Here is a 16757-nt window from a genome sequence, read left to right as displayed (position 1 = left end):
AATGTGGTGTCGCCGTTTCGTTGGCGTTAAAGCAAGAGGGTCCACGAAGATCAATTGGGCTCGCTGTTGCAGCTGCGCTACCTCACTCCAGCGTTTTGATGGCGAGTTTCTCCGGTCATCCAGGGAGATGTGTTCATTTTCGCTCCTGCTCACGTGACGCCATGCTAGTTATTTAGTTAGTAAGACCATGTTTAGAAGTTCACACAGCCGACAAAACTGCTATCCTTTCTTCGCATAATTGTGTACCAATTTGCTATCGCCATAGATGTTTAGACTTTCGGGTAAAACTGCGACTTTTTTGTTCTCAGAGCATCTATACAGGGCCAGGGGAAACCTGTGACAGACACCACTAGGCACGCAGCCTAATGCAGTCGAAGCCGCTTATACTGAACAGGCTTACATCAGGTGTTTAAATATATTCACTCATAACAAACTTAAATAGAGTTTTGTGATGCGCTTGTAGTGCGAAGAGTGATTTAGGAAACTTTGCGCCAGGTCACGCGAGGCCACTTTCAATTTTTCCGTTGACCTTAAAAATAAATTTTCCGCTTTTAGTTCCGTCAAAATAATGCTAAAATCTAAAACTCGGCCTAATATTGTCTACATTAATGAAAAATCATGAGGAGTAAGCAGTGGTTCAATTCTTAAATATAATTTAAAACCAAGCCTCCTGATTTTATGTAGAGTGTGAGGCAATAAGCTAAATTACGATTTCGAAAACAGCCCATCTGTATTATCTCTGTAGTAAGGGTTCATTTAGGTTGAGTCACGGGGTCGTATGATAATTTAGGGGTCCTGGATTCTGAGAACACGAAGGACATCAACCGAAACTAAATTCAAGCTGTGCCCCCTTTTCACGCGCTAGTAGTGCGGCTCACGCAGAAACGACGACGAGGCACGCGCACATTGTTGCCACGATCGGACCCCGCCTGGCATTATCCGCAGCATGGCCGCTACATTGTAGCGATGCCTTTTCTCGACACGAATGCCTTTCGGCATTGTTCGCGTTCATGAACGGCCGAAGGGGCGCTCCGCCACCGGCGGTACGTTGGCGGTGCACAGGTTTCACAACTCACGAAGGCGTAAAACGCCGAAACGCACTCGCATCGTGAAAAGGCATTGCAGCAAAATCGGGGCCATGCTCGCGGCCCTGCACGCAGGAGCACTGCAAACACGGCTCCGCCAAACAAGCTGACCGCTGCTTCTACGTTATTTGCCAGAACAGCCGGGATATGCAGCGCTGCCTTAATCGAACAGGAGAGAAGCCAGAACGTTAAGCCCGCCAACGCGATAATAAAAAGGCGCCATATAAGGCTTCGAAGGATTGTGATGCGAATGAGTTGGAACGTATACCCGCACTTGGGCAGCGCACACAAAACGAAACTCGAAAAAAAAGGCTTCGAACCGCGATATTCCCCTTAAGGTAGCTTAGGGCGAGTGTTTATCTACAGGATTTGCCTGTTGAAAAAAAAAAAAGAGTACATTCATTTACTCATTCAATATGGTATGGTATCAAAAACTTTATTTGGGTCCTTCAGATCATGCTGTTTACGAACTACACATAACCCGATGTATATCCACTCTGTCCGCCTCTGTCAAGCCCTCGAGTTTCCTGCAGCGCGATCATGATTGTTGCTCAATCAAGCATGCATTTGGTGAATAAGTGGTATTCTTTCTTAACCTTAGGTGCAAAATTTTGTGAGCTTTCTTAATTGTAATTTTTTGCCTTAATTCAAAGTATATACACAAGAGACTTCATAAAAGCGGACACATACTGGTGCAAAACACTAAGCATAATATGAAAACGCAATTGAGATTTGGCGTGCTTCGTATTGTGGAGGGGCCACGGACAAACACGGAAGGGGCTTTCGGCTATGCGCCTCACGTTCAAGTCCATACAGTAAGGGGAACATGCTATGTTAGGCTACACAAGTGCGGCAAAATTTTATATCGATGCTGAAAGAATTACAGGGAGGAATCTTTCGTACATAAGTAGGAAACTTATATAAGGGGTCAAATAATCATAACTGTAGTGTAAATAATCAAATTCTTAGTAAGTAGACAACCTGAATACGTAGAATGCCTACTAGAGCAACACACGAAATTATTAGTGACACAAAAATTTAGTAATGATAAAAACGAAATATATATACTAGAATACAGTGCACAGCTAAACACTTAAGAGAGAGCGAGCCAGAGCTGTTCTGTTGACTTTTCCTGTCTCCGTCTTCGGGAAAGAGTCCACAAAATAAACACCCCCATACAGGTGCTTATAGACAGCAAGGTTACCTGAAAAGCAAAGCACGCCATTACTTATAGCCCATTGTTCATCAACACATGTCCCTTAAAATTGAGAAATTTTAAGCAGTGCAAACAACACCTTGCTTCTAAAGGCAGGTCATGCTTGAGCCAATCGAAATCTTCTGGTAGATGATGAATCTTCTAAACCACGTTACAAATTTAGTACTACAATTCTTGGTCCACTTTAAAAAGTGCCAGTGTAACATAGACTATTGGAAGTAGTTGCAGATGACATAGAGGTAATGAATGAAAACGTAGAGAGGCTGGCTTCAGAGGCAGCAATTGAAGTGGGAGGCAAGTCATCAAGGCAACCAAATGGCAAGCTCTCCCAAGTAAGAAAGGACCTAATGAAGAAACGGCAAAGAATGAAAGTGTCCTACTCAAGAGATAAGATATGGTTCGCGGAATTGTCCAAATTGGTCAACAAAGTAAAAATAAGGGCTACTAGAAATTAAAACGTGATAAATTATGAAGAAACCCTAAAAATGGACGCAACCTGAAATCAGTGAGAAGGAAACTTGGCATAGGACAAACCAATATGTATACACTGGAAGATAAGCAGGGTAATATCATCAGCAATCTCGAAGCTATAATAAAAGCTGCGGAAGAATTCTCTACTGACCTGGACAGTACCCAGAGGACTCAGGAGTACTCTATTGGAAACAATAAAGAAAGGTTTGCAGAAACTCCTCCTATCACTAGAGATGAGGTCAGAAGGGCCCTGCAAGGCAAGAAACGGCGAAAACCGGCGGGAAAGGATGGAATAACAGTCGATTTAGTCAAAGAATTAGGAGACATAAGCTAAGAAAACTGGCGGCGCTCTATACGAAGTGTCTATCGACTGCAAGGGTCCCAGAAACCTGGGAGAATGCAAATAATATACTAATCCGCAAAAAAGCAGACGTGAAAGAACTGAGAAATTATAGGCCCATTAGCTTACTCCAAGTATTATATAAAATATTTACCAGAATAATATCGAATAGAAAAAGGGCAACAGTGGACTTTAGCCAACCAAGGAAACAGGCAGGCTTCAGGAAGGGATACACTACAACGCATCACATCCATGTCATTATTCAGATTATCGATAACTCCACAGAGTACAACAAGCCTATCTGTATGGCTTTCATAGATTACGAAAAATAATTTGATTCAGTAGAGATGCCAGCAGTCATTGAGGCATTTCGTAATCAAGGAGTACAGACCGCTTACCTAAGTACCGTGGAAAATATGTACAGATATTCCACAGCCACCTTCATTCCACATAAGAAAAGTAGGAAGATACCTATAAAGAAAGTGGTCAGACAAGGAGACACACTCTCTCCTATGCTATTCACTGCGTTCTTGGAAGAAGTATTCAAGCTATTAAACTGGGAAGGTTTAGGAGTAGGGATAGACGGCTAATACCTCAGCAACCTTCGCTTTGCCGATGACATTGCTGTATTCAGCAACACTGCGGACGAGTTACAACAAATGATTGAGGGCCTTAACAAGGAGACTTTGAAAGTGGGGCTGAATATTATTATGCGGAAGACAAAGGTAATGATAAATAACCGGGAAAGGGATCAGGAAATCAGGATCGCAAGTTAGCCTCTAAAGTCTATCAAGTAGTAAGCTTATCTAGGTTGACTAATCACAGGGAACCCTGACCATGAGAAATAAACTCACACAGAATAAAAATGGGTTGGATCGGATACGGCAGACATCGTGAGCTTCTGACTGAAAGCTTACCGCTAGCATTCACAAGGAAATTATACAATCAGTGAATTTTACAGGTGATTATGATGATTATGATGACAACGACGACGACGATGATGACTACGATGATGATGATAATCCTAAATATGCGTGCTACAGACCCTGTCAACGAAATCGTCTTGCCCAATGGGAACAAATTTGGGCGCGTAGCAGTTTCGCTTAAAAAAGTGTCTTTTGGAAGCTTAGGGCATCAACAACCAAATGTCCTTTTAGGTTCCCGTGGGACACGGAGAGTTCTGAGAGTGGTCTACAGCTTCAGAAATTAACGTAAGCGTCGTTTGTATGCACGAAAACTCACTGGCGACCGTATCCTTTATCCTCTCGGCCAGTGTCGGTAGTTCCTGCATGCAGCCGTTCTCCGTAAGTACGATGGCAGCCGCAGGTGCCTCACCGTAGTCGGAGTGCGGAAGGCCGACTACGCAAACCTCGGCGATCTCGTCCGCGTGCTGTCGGAGTAGCAGGTCTTCTAACTCTACGGGGACGACCTGCTTATCCATGCACTTGATCATCTGTTTCAGGCGATCGAAGATGTACAGGCGGCCGTCATCGTCGTAGTATCCTGCATCACCTGCGTCAAAGTCATGATGACATCCATGAGCGCTAATCACAAGCATTCAAATTTTATTCGAATTTCTCTGCTTCTTCATCGTAATGCCTTGGTTCCTTTACCGCTTGTATGCATTTTGTGCTAACACTTGCTCAGCAGCTGTCTCCTTTACACCTCACGTCAGTGGAAGTCAGTGTCTTCTAATTTTGGACAAAAAAATTTTGCCTCGTCCAGCCCCCGTAAAGCTGTTCTCGGATTTACGTGAGATATACTAAGAGGGAAAAAATCCAGAGCATCCTTGCGCTAATTTTTGTGTCTTCCTGGCGTAATAGTATGTGAAGTAACCGGTACGCGGTATTTTATTGGGTTCCACCTCGGGTGCCGAAAACACTTATATTTAGCCATTTTAAATACTAATATTTGGCCCGTAAGCAGCGTTAATTTTTTTGCCAATCCATGCTTTAGAAAAACAGAAAGAAGCCGACTAGGTAACTTAATTAGTGTCCATAGTGGCTATGGCATTGTGTTTTAAAATAAATGCTTGCGGGTTCAAACCAGGCCGCCGAAGTCGATGGAGACAAAATGGAAAAAGCACTCATGTACTCATATTTAGGTGCATGGTAAAGAACCCTAGGTGAGAAAACTCAAAAGCCGCGAGTGCCTCATATTGGTATATTGTCGTTTTGCTACGTAAAACCCGAGAATTTGTTGATTTAAAAAAAAAGAAAAGGTAGCTGTGTCATTCGGCTCTTTTGAGCGGTTTTAACAAAACGAATGCAAAATGAATATATTTTCGAGCCCGAGGACTCAGAAATAGGTTACGCCTATTTGATATTTCAAACCTCCATGTAATGTCGTTCTCTGCTGTACGCCTTGCCCAAAAGGGCAGCTTGTATATATAAACGGCCTCTTTCAGCTATCCGGTGCACCATCATAACAAAACTAATAACGTAGTTAAAGGAATGGCATGCCTCACATACACGTAGTGATATATACAGACCTGCTTTGTTCGTTGAAGGAGATAAGTGTGCTACTGAGCTTTGATAGGACTAACATATGATCAGATTGCACAAAAAAATCCTTGCCTGAATGGAGTTATCAGATTTACAGGCTGCCCCAAAATGGGCCGTTGATATTGTCTCACAGCCAGGGATGTGTTAAGCAGACGTTATCAAACGCCGTGCGCTAATTTGCTCAGGAACTGGTGGGTCTCTTCGCAACAGTTGCGACTCGTCAGCAGCGGAATCATTCGGAATAGTCGTCACTTGCATCGAACACGCCCTCGAGAATTCAAAGTGCTGGTGCGCGTTACATTCGACGAGAAATGACTATTCGTTCATACTCTCACGATTTACATGGAGCAGGAACTCGGAAAACAGGGCGGGACCCTTTAATTATAGGCAAACTGAAAACGGGCAAGCATGGACCTCGTATTCTCTTCTGCAATGCGCCAGATATTCGTCTTTCTGTATGCGCCGCGTATTGGAGGTGACATTAGCCTCCCTCCAGAGAGTGCATCCTCTCGATGCTCACCTAGCGGCAGGAAGATGTGCTAGGCGATGTGCGTGCACTTCACTTCATTCCGAACAATAGCGCTTCATGCGCACAATGTGCGCGACATCTGGTGGAGGCTGCCTCGCCGTGGAGGAGGCCGCACTATCAAGGATAATGTGATAGTGCAGGGTACTAAGGCGTCGCTCAACCTTGTACTGACCAAAGTTCCTCCTGAATAGCTTATCTGAAAGCCTTCGCCGACGGATGGCACTCCTAACCAGCACTTCCCCGCCTGGCTGATATGTGATGTATCGATGCCACAGATTGTAACGTCGAGGCTCATAGTCCTGTTGCCGGGTGATTCTGGTGCAAGCGAGTTGTCTCGCTTCTTCGGCCCGTTGAGCGAAAGCTTCAGCATCCGTGCCTGGGTCACTGCGGTCATGTGGCAACATCGCATCGAGCATCGTCGTCACTTCATGGTCATGAAGAAGGCTAAATGTTGTCTTCCGCGTTCTTTCCTGTTGCGCAGTGTTATAAGCCAATGGGATACACAGTAGAATGCCATCCCAATTTTTGCGTTCCACGTCTACGCGAATACTCAACATGTCCGCAATAGTCTTGTTCAAGCGTTGTGTTAGGCTGTTCGTTTGCGGGTGATAAGCTGCGCCCTTCCGGTAAGCCGTGCCGCTGTATTTAGGAGTGTAGCCATAAAGGTGGTCCCTCTGTCTGTTATCACCGCTCACCTCACAACCTGCCCTCATCATCGTACCTCAGAACCACGTTTTCAATAAAGAATTGCGCTGCTTTGACGGCGGCGCCACTTGGAAGATCCTTGGTTTCTGCATAGCGTGTCAAGTAATCAGTGGCAACTACTGCCAGTATAGGAAGTCGGGAATTGTACGAGAAGGTCCATCCCGATTTCAACAAGTTGGGTCGGGGGCACTTCGACTGGTTGCAGTAGCCCAGCTGGCTTCATGTGTGGTGGCTTGCGTTGTTGGCAATCGAGGCACGTGCGCACGTTATGTTTCAAAAAAGCGGCAATCTTTGGCTTGGCCAGTAACATTTCTCGTTTACACGGGCCAGTGTTCGCGTGCAGCCGAGGTGGCCAGATGTCGGTTGATCGTGGCAGAATTGCAAGACCTCATAACGGATAGACGTTGGGAATGCGAGTAGGCGGCTGCTTCCGCTTGCAGAGAAGTTTTTGTAGAGAACATCATTACGCAAATAGAATGATGGAAAACTTCTTGCAATTGGTTTGGATGCACTTGTAATTCAGCCTTCTAAAAGATGAATTCATGGAATTAGTTCACTGTCTTCCCGCTACTGAAAAGCAATGGTGGCCGTGTCTAGAACTGCTAAAAAGTCATGTCTTCGTCATATTTTGTGACTTTTTGTTCAATCGGTCACCTTGAAAAGCAGTCGGCGTCAGAGTGCTGTCGTCTGGACAGCACTCCACTGTCATATCGAATTCTTGCTGCCTTAGGCTCCAACGCGCTAGTCGACAGGACGGATCCTTCATGCTCATCCTCCATCAAAGTGACTCATGATCACTTGCAACACTGAAGGTACGGCCATAGAGATATGGGCGAAACTTCATAACTGCCCGTGCCACCGCAAGGCATTCTTTTTCTGTGGTTGAGTAATTAGACGCAGCACGAATCGTATCGCTCTCCCTCTTGTATCGCAAAGCATTCGCCTGAATTCCGCAATCACGTCGAGGTAAGCATCTGTTGCGGCTTTTGCAATGCGTCGTCGTTCCTTGCTGAAGTTTGTCAGCTGTACTTCTGTTTTCCCACGCATTACTTTGACGAGACTTCTGGGTGTGCCAACATCTTGAGTGCGCGACAGCGTAATTCTCTGCTCAGCAAGGCCTTCCCCATCGTACTCTGTGTCGCGTCTGAAGGAAACAAGATGGCAAGATAATGGTGGTATGGTCACATCGTCTATGATGCACAAGGACTTGCGTTGCAGTTCTGCGCTTTCGTCTCCAGGAAAGGTTTACTAAACCTTCTGGTATGTTGATGATAGCGCCGTACTCGAGCAAAAAGTCAATACCTAAGATTACATCTTTGCAACAGTCGGGAAGAATAACAAAATCACGGCGAATGACGAACCCCCTATCTTGATTCTTGCAGTACACTTGCCAGTCGGTCTCAGTAGCTGGTCTCCAGCACCTCTAATGGGCGGCCCTGACCATTCCATTTTCACTTTGCGAAGTCTGTCCGCCAGTTTTTCACTTACGATCAAAAATCCGCGCCAGTGTCAACCAGTGTTGTCACGTCATGGCCGTCAATTGATACAAAAACATCGGCGCTAACAATCCCGTCTGTCATCATATCATCTGGCTGCATCGGCTGCTCCTTCCACGGCAATGGGGGATTTTTGGCATTTCGACGTATGGCTGCGTTGCTTTGCCCGGATGAGGTCGTGGCCTTCAGTTCCCCGGCGTGGGCTGGGAGATTGCCCTCGGGCCACGTCGGCGGAACTGCATCTCGCAGCTGGAAAACGATGTCCCGGAGAAGGGAAGCGCGACCGGTAAACGGGAGAGTCGGCTCGCCAGCTCGTCGAATTCACGCCAATGTTCGCTCCGCTTCCGTTGAGAGCACGAAGAGAAGCAGTGGATGGAAATGCCTGGTACCCTGAGACGCGATAAGGACAGTGGTGGCAGATGTAGCCCGCTTCCCCACAGTGGAAGCACAAGGGCCTGAGACAGCTGGGCGCCAAATGTCGGTTCTGCGAAGCGGTGGTCGCGTCGGTTGTTCCCTACGGTATTAAGACGATGCCGGCGCTCAATGCTAGTGATACTGCGGCCTCGTCATTGGAGCTAGTGGTCGACGGACGAGATCTCCGTAACTGGGCTGCATCACTAACAGTGAATTCAGGAATGGCGTACGATCTGAATAGCGAATAACATTCAACGAGAATAGCATGTTTGTACTTTATTTCACATGCTCTCACATTGAAGAAGATTGGCAGACCAGCCATGGAATCACATCGGTCTTTACTTGCACAGTCGCTCTGATTCAGTCTTAATGTATGTAGGCAATATGTATTTTCTCTTAACACTGTTGATCATAGCGTCCAATCATTGCCATGATTCCTTCTCTCGGAAAGCCGGTTGATATACTTGCCGTCGGTGCCATCTACAGCGTACTAGAATTATTGGCTTCAGCCACTGGCCGTCAGTAGAAGCTGCCGTGCACGCTCCGATGAACACGGCATCACCATATGGTGGTGCCTCGTTTTTCACTGCAAACACGCTTATTCAGGTCGAAAGTTATAACTTTTTCAAGTAGTGCATTTAGAGTATTTGATCATTTTTATATTTACATATGTCGTAAATATATCTACGTACCATTTCATTTACCGAGAAATTTAGTCAACCACTTCTCTTTCTCTTTACCGCTCATCCTGTCCACTCCTTCGTCACGTCTTGTCTGAAGTCGCGGTTATTTTCCCCTTTGACGATGTCGGACCAATTTAACTGGCTCAAAGTTCCCCCCTCTTGAGCTAGTATTGAACCTGCTTTATTTCGGTATAATATTGTTTTCTGCGATTATTGTCCGTGCTCTTTATTATTCCATTGACGTTATATGTAGAGAATCACGCGGGAAACAAAAACAATGGCGTGTTCGCATAGCGGGGGTCACGATGCTCTTGAGCTCGAGTGGTGTGTGCAGCGTGGAGCGTGCTATGGTAACGTTACGACTGCGACAACCAGCCTTGCTGCCGGAGGAGAGAGTGGTAGCTGGATATACTGCACGGCTAAGGGCCCGTACATGGTCGCTCCGCCCGTCCGTTCCGCCCTCGCCCGGCCGCGTGCGGAAGCCCGAAAGGCGGAAGGTGTCGCAAAATTCGATGCACGCTCAATCCGCACGACCGGAACGCACGCGCACTCCTATTGGGCGACGCGGCCTGTTGACAGCTGGCAACCGTTCGGCGGAGCAAAGGTGTTCAAGGTTGGCAACGACCTTTGACAGCAGACGACACTGGCATATTTTTGCCGATGTGATTTCAAGTTTCCGCGTTCCGGTGAAAATGCGACTCTAGGCTGCCACATTCTGTTCTGCAGCCGTATATGTTGCATTGACACCGTCATCCTTCTTCGAAACATTGCGCAGTCGTCTTATCTGCGCCACCGTTTACAGATGTATTGCAATCGCATCACGTCGCAGCACGCGACGTATTCTCGGATGATTACTTTCAGTGCGCGCTGCCTATGCTGGTTGAACAAAACCTCTCAAATTATCGAACGTGAAGCGTTCTGCGTCACGCGAAACGGATAGTGTCGCCGGAAGCGCGGTTTCTGTAGTGCTAGTGACAGCTTGCAAGAATACGGAACACATGCACATCTGTCGCGGAATGCATTTGCGTAGGTCGCCAAGACACCTTTTTACCACTGAGCACGCGTGTGAGGCTCCGAGTACATGATACGCTTGCTCGTGCTTTTTTTTTCACTCTGCCAATTTTATGAGAGTGCTTAAAGTAGTTGGATGCATGGAATGCCTTTTCTTTTTTTACAGATATAAAGGCACCAAAGATGAGGCATGAAACATGCACCTTAGGAATTTAATACTTGCTGCTTGTAAACTTTCTAAACAAAATATAACCTTAAATGATGTGCCTAGCGATGAATGAAGTTCTCACCGTGTGCAAGAAGGTTGTGCATAAGTGGTTAACTTCATGCAGCAAGGAATTGAAGGTTAAGCAGCGAGTGTACAATTCACTATGACTGGCTTAAAGCAATATGTATGTATAGCGGTGACCTTATGCAGATATATGTATACTCATGAGATGTTTCCAAGGGGAGTATTTATTTGAAAGCATATAATTTACATTGCTGATAAGAAAACTTATTTTGAGTGAAATCGAACAATTACATTCTTTCCTGCCAGCCTGGGTGGCCAATATGTTGCCACCTTCTCTACTTAACATACCTAATTTAACATTTCAACAATGTACAAACATTACCGAAGCGCACAAAATTCAGTAGTACCTTGACAGTCATGCTCCCTCTCACCCATGGCACCAAACAAGGATGTTGGACTTGAGACTGTTTGATACTGTCAGCATCATACGTGCGTGTTCTATTTTGATTGCTCTACATATAAAAAATAAGCTCTACTCAGGTTATATGAGTAGTTGGGCATGGGCTGCATGTTTATTTATTTATGCAGTAACAACCTAGCTAGCTCATGCACAGCCGTGTTTTAGAAAAATGAAAAATGCATAGCAAAACATAAACAGCTGGCCAGTGCCTGTATTTATTTGAAAGCAAACCGAGATTATCAAGTGTAGCTTAGCAGCGAGTTCAGTGACCTCTTGTGGTGTGAAAAGGTTGATGTAGTTAGTAGTTTTGTGTTTGTCTTTTTTAATTAGTTGCTGTTTTAACATGCTCATGACAATGAAATGAAGGCACGTAGGGCAGAAGACAGGGCCACACAAAAAGTGAGGAAACATTCATTGCCATTTTTTTATTTCCATAGCAAACCAGCGAATAGTTCCTTAGGTTCAGCTTTGTGAATAATGCACAAGGTGTTCTGTGTAAAACTGAAAGATTGTAGTGCTCTATTACGTATTCACTATTCGGGTAGCCAAATGAATGATACTCCCATTAGCACTGTGAGAGCACAGAAATATGCAGTCAAGAGGCCGTAGTGGCTCAGCCTCTGTGCCAAATGTAAAATTGTTCCAAAAGAAAACATGCATACTGGTGAATTGGGTATGCATTCACATCTACTATTCAAATCCACACATCACAAGTAATCTTTCATTCCTTGGCGCATTTCTCACCATTGTACAGACTTTGTTTCAGTGCTGTGTGTGTGCAGCAATATAACTTGGTAAATCAAAGCTGTGGTTATTCAGTACACTGAAAGCAACTTTGCGTGTGGGTTAGATAATGCAATGCTCCTACATATGGGTCAGCTTAGTATTATCAGCCGCTTTGTTTACTAGTTCACTGTTACGCCTGAACTATACGACGCCACTGGACAATGCTGTATCCCTGCAGGCACGCTAGAACAGCTTGGCTATGCACAAACAACCCTTTACATCGCACTTAAATTAAGGTGGTGTAGCTTTGCTGTCACAATGTGCTTGTAAGCATAACTGCCAAGCATTCAAAAAAGTGTTTGAAATGTAAGGGTGGATGCTCAGGTTTGCAGGTGTGACGTTTTACATTTATCGTGCAAGGACACACCGATGAACAGGAAGGATACCACACAAATACTCGTGTTGTGACCTCGCAGTCACAATGCAAGTAGTTTTCTGTGGTTTTTAGCTATAAACATGTGAAGCAATCCGTAAATTCAAAACTGTGTTAAGTAAACTGAGACACCATGCAAAGCAACATAACACTAAGGTATACACATTTTTTTTGTCACATCAGCTCTTTGTGGAGCCGGTCATATATGTATGCACGCTATTTGTAGCTGAAAACAGCATGCATAACATTTAGAGCTCAGAATGTTCAATGCAAAAGATTTTTAATGTGTCAGACATACATATGGTACCTTGTCCAATGCTTTGCACACAGATGGCTATGCTTGGCACAACTTGAGTAGCGCATTCATAAGGGACTACTACATGCAAAATCCGTTTTGCACCTCTCCTTTGATATTGTACCCTCCGACACAGAAGTACAGACTGGAATTTTTCTTTATGTCAATATTTAAAAGGCAAACAGGTGTTTGGCATCACAGGTCTCAATCTCCCACACAGGGCACTTATTGCATGTGCATTAATTGCCGATGAAATATCTTCTAATGTGAAAATGGTTTGTTCGACATAGTTTTACCCGTTTATTTTTGAGCTTACCCACAAGTTCTCTGCCCTACTTGTATATACCTCCTTCAGCACTGGTATCTGTGCTGTGCCTTCATTAGCACAGTAAATGTTGTGAAAGCTGTTAATTTATAAAGTAGGAAGCCTATCCAATATAAACAAGGAACTTGCAGGCAAAGTAATCACGACAAACCAGCTGAGACGGCAATACTATTGTACTTGTTTTCGCTTGTGATAGCACAAGTGTTCCCACTTGTGCTGCTGTATGGTTGTGACTGATATGCTCGCAAAGGTTCGGATCATTCACATTTCAAGGGATGAGTAACTGTTACATACGTGCATCATGTTCCTCTGCCTATATCAATGACTTAACTATATGTGGCAGGTTTAGTTGTGTGATTATTGGTGTAGCTGAAGTGATGTATCACACATAGTTTCCGCGCACTACCCAATTGGCAAAAAGCATGCAGGTATTGGTCTTTGAGCTATTGGTTCAGTGGTGGCTTTCCACTAAACTGACTGTTGAAGAGGCAGATTTGACTTCATCGAAAGGCCCATGTGAAAATTAGCCTAGAACTCATGACGCCAAATACTGTCAACACGTGTGACTGAAGAACATGTTACAGAACAATGAGCAGTGGAATTAATCTCACTAGTATACAAAGAATTGCAGCTGCATTCAGTATTTCACTGCTGGTATACTAAACACAAACCTGTATACGAGTTGTTTGGATGGCATAATCAATAAGATCCCTCTAATAAGCTGTGGCAAAGCTAACTGAAACTTTGGTACCCCAGGCACTGCATTGGCCTAAAATATGCATTCTCACATGCAGTGAATACAGTTATTAAATTGGTTTACATACAGGTATGAAATGTTGTAACTGCACCATGTGATAAAATTTCAATAAGATCGGCTGAATGCCACATAGAACATCTTTAATGGGTATAGTTGGTACAACGTGCCTTGATATTAGAAGTTGTGCTGTTTTATTCACACACACATGCACATAAATGCAAGGTACACATACATTTGTGTTCACGTGTTACTGTGTGCATCAAATGAACAGCACCACTTATACTACAAGCCATAAAGACAAATAATTTTTTGTACCAGTCTAATTCCTATTAGCAATGCAGTGACCTATTAGCAATGCAGTGACTTTTTTTCTCACAGGAAGCAACTCAACTCCATGCATAAGTTAAGCTGATGTTGCTAATCTAAGCTAGACTTGGGTGTCATGTCCAGAATATCATAAAATAAAGAAGTGACCATGTGTACAGGCCTAAAATTCATGGTTTGGCAATATCTTTTCTGGCTGGGTAGTAAATTTCTGTAAAAAAAGAACAATTCAGCACACTGACAAAGCAGTGTGGCTAACATAATATAGGGAGCAGACACTCTGCCTGTAGAGTCACTTCAAAATTTTGCCAGCAGTTCGTGCTCATTGGCTGGCTTCGGTCACATAACTAATGCTTACATAACTGTGAAAATTCGTGCTCAGGATAAACTCATAGCAGCCAATAGGCACTTTTTAAATTGTGATAGCAGCTGACTTCTCAGGGACAACGTACTGTGGCCATGAGCATGCTAAAGAATGACAAGAGGCGAGGTCCCCCTTTCTATAGTCTGGCAGTGCAGCTGAAAACGGTTCAGTTAGTGAGTGGAACTGTGGCCTATTCAAAATGAAGATCAGTCAGACAGCCACTTATAGCGCCCAACATCCCGCACCCACGAATGATAGGTAGCAGTAAACTTACTGGCAGATGAAAGTGCACTGGAAAAACATTTATTGGACATACTTTACAGGCCCAACTTTACAGGCCCAAGTCAGTTTAATGCACATTATTTGCTAATGACTGTTGGCAGAATGAACATGAGGAAAGAAAATAAAGCACCTGTCAGGCATACAATGCTGGTACTTGTGCTATTGTTCGCTTTAAACTGAAGGCTCGTGCCAAAACAAGCGACACGAACCAGATAATCAAGTAGAGTGGATAAACAAAGTAACCACAAACTTTTGTTTACCGAATTCTGCCTGCATTAGTAAGGTGACCGTGGCTGGCCAGTGAGGAAGAACTCTGGGCAAAATTTATTTCACGCAGTTCTGCTGGCTGCTAGCAAAATGTTATATAACACCATACCTGTGACACTTACTTACTTGTTACTACTCGTCCTACGTGTTCATTTTTACATTCATATTGCTTTTTGTCAGCAAGCGCAAAATTTTTAGTTAATAAGAAGTAGTATCCAGTTCCTACCTATAACATATTCATCTACCATGCCACTAGTGTCTTCACAAACAGACTCTGTGCTTAGTCACTAGTCAAAAACAAGCAGCTCAGATTTTTGGCTATGTAAGCCACTTGCATCACAAAATATAAAGCAATTTACTTCGTGAAATCTAGAAATTCTTGATCTTCACACTAGTGTCCACATTATGAAAATCAAGGCTGCCAGAAATTTGCATTCATGACATTAGTGCTCTCAGGGGCGTCCACATTTCACGAAAGCGCTGAACGTCTTGACGTATGCAATTATTATGATGTTCCCTAATTTCCCCCCACCGATATAAGCATCTCCAACCGTGCAGTAACAACTTTTGAAAGAAACGATAGATGTACGAAGCAGAAAAGGCCGGTGTGATAGGGCTTATCTGTAAGGGTACTAAATATGAAAACGCGATCGGCAACACTTCTGCACAGTTCACTTCTGAGCAAACGCACATCGCGTAGAACGAGCACTTCTACACCCCGCAACGCTGCGACACATCGCACATATATATCACGGTTTGTAGCTTGCAAACGCACTTCATAACAGCAAGAACACAGCTCGAACGTCGCGGTCACCTCGACGCGTCGCAACCGGTGATCACACGCAGTATAGAAACACACTTCATAACAGCAAGAACACAGCTCGGACGTCGCGGTCACCTCGACGCGTCGCAACCGGCAAAACGGCTCACACGCAGTATAGAAACACACTTCATAACAGCAAGAACACAGCTCGGACGTCGCGGTCACCACGGCGCATCGCAGCCGGCAAAACGGCTCTCACGCAGTATAGCACGCGCAGAATGGCAGCGATAACGAGGCGATAAAAACTTATCGCTACTGATCGTATCATTACTTCTGAAAGTTGCGAAGGGCTGGCGTTCACCACTTCGTGCAACGATCCGCATACACAGAGCAGAAACCAAACGTGTACACTGGGTGCGCCAATTCTCGGATGATTACTTTCAGTGCACGCTGCCTTGGCTGGTTGAACAAAACCTCTCTAATTATCCAACGTGATGCGTTCTACGTCACGCGAAACTGATAGTGTAGCCGGAAGCGCGGTGGCGCGGTTTCTGTAGTGCTAGTGACAGCTTGCAAGAATACGGAACACACGCACATCTGTCGCGGAATGCATTTGCGTAGGACGCCAAGACGCACCTTTTTACCACTGAGCACGCGTGTGAGGCTCCGAGTACAGCTTGCTGACACGCTTGCTCGTGCTTTTTTTTTTCACTCTGCCAATTTTAAGAGTGCTTAAAGCAGTTGGATTCATGGAATGCCTTTTCCTTAAATTATTTGCTCAGCGATGACTGAAGTTCTCACCGTGTGCAAAAAAAAAAGTTATGCATAAGTGGTTAACTTCATGCAGCAAGGAATTGAAGGTTAAGCAGTGAATCTACAATTCATTATGACTGGCTTAAAGCAATATGTATGTATAGCGGTGACCTTATGCAGATATATGCATACTCATGAGATATGTTTCCAAGGGGAGTACTTATTTGAAAGCATATAATTTACATTGCTGATAGGAAAACTTATTTTGAGTGAAATCTAACAATTGCATTCTTTCTTGCCAGCCTGGCTACCCAATATGTTG

General features: G+C 44.5%; 1 protein-coding gene across 2 annotated transcripts in view; it reads right to left on the bottom strand.

Moving 5' to 3' along the window:
• Positions 1-1534: 1534 nt before the first annotated feature.
• LOC135905166 (uncharacterized) overlaps positions 1535-16757 on the bottom strand; it is a 96969-nt gene continuing 81746 nt past the window's right edge. For both annotated transcript variants that reach the window (XM_065436179.2, XM_065436180.2), the window contains 2 exons: positions 4355-4624; positions 1535-2289 (listed from right to left, as the gene is read on the bottom strand). In XM_065436179.2, the coding sequence (XP_065292251.1) occupies positions 2171-2289; positions 4355-4624 (389 nt within the window). In that variant the 3' untranslated portion in view covers positions 1535-2170. The remainder of the gene's footprint in view (positions 2290-4354; positions 4625-16757) is intronic.

The sequence above is a fragment of the Dermacentor albipictus genome, chromosome 3 (genome assembly GCF_038994185.2).
Source record: "Dermacentor albipictus isolate Rhodes 1998 colony chromosome 3, USDA_Dalb.pri_finalv2, whole genome shotgun sequence".
Lineage (NCBI taxonomy): Eukaryota > Metazoa > Arthropoda > Arachnida > Ixodida > Ixodidae > Dermacentor > Dermacentor albipictus.
Note: the sequence above shows the minus strand (reverse complement) of the source record. Positions and strands in the feature narration are given on the sequence as shown.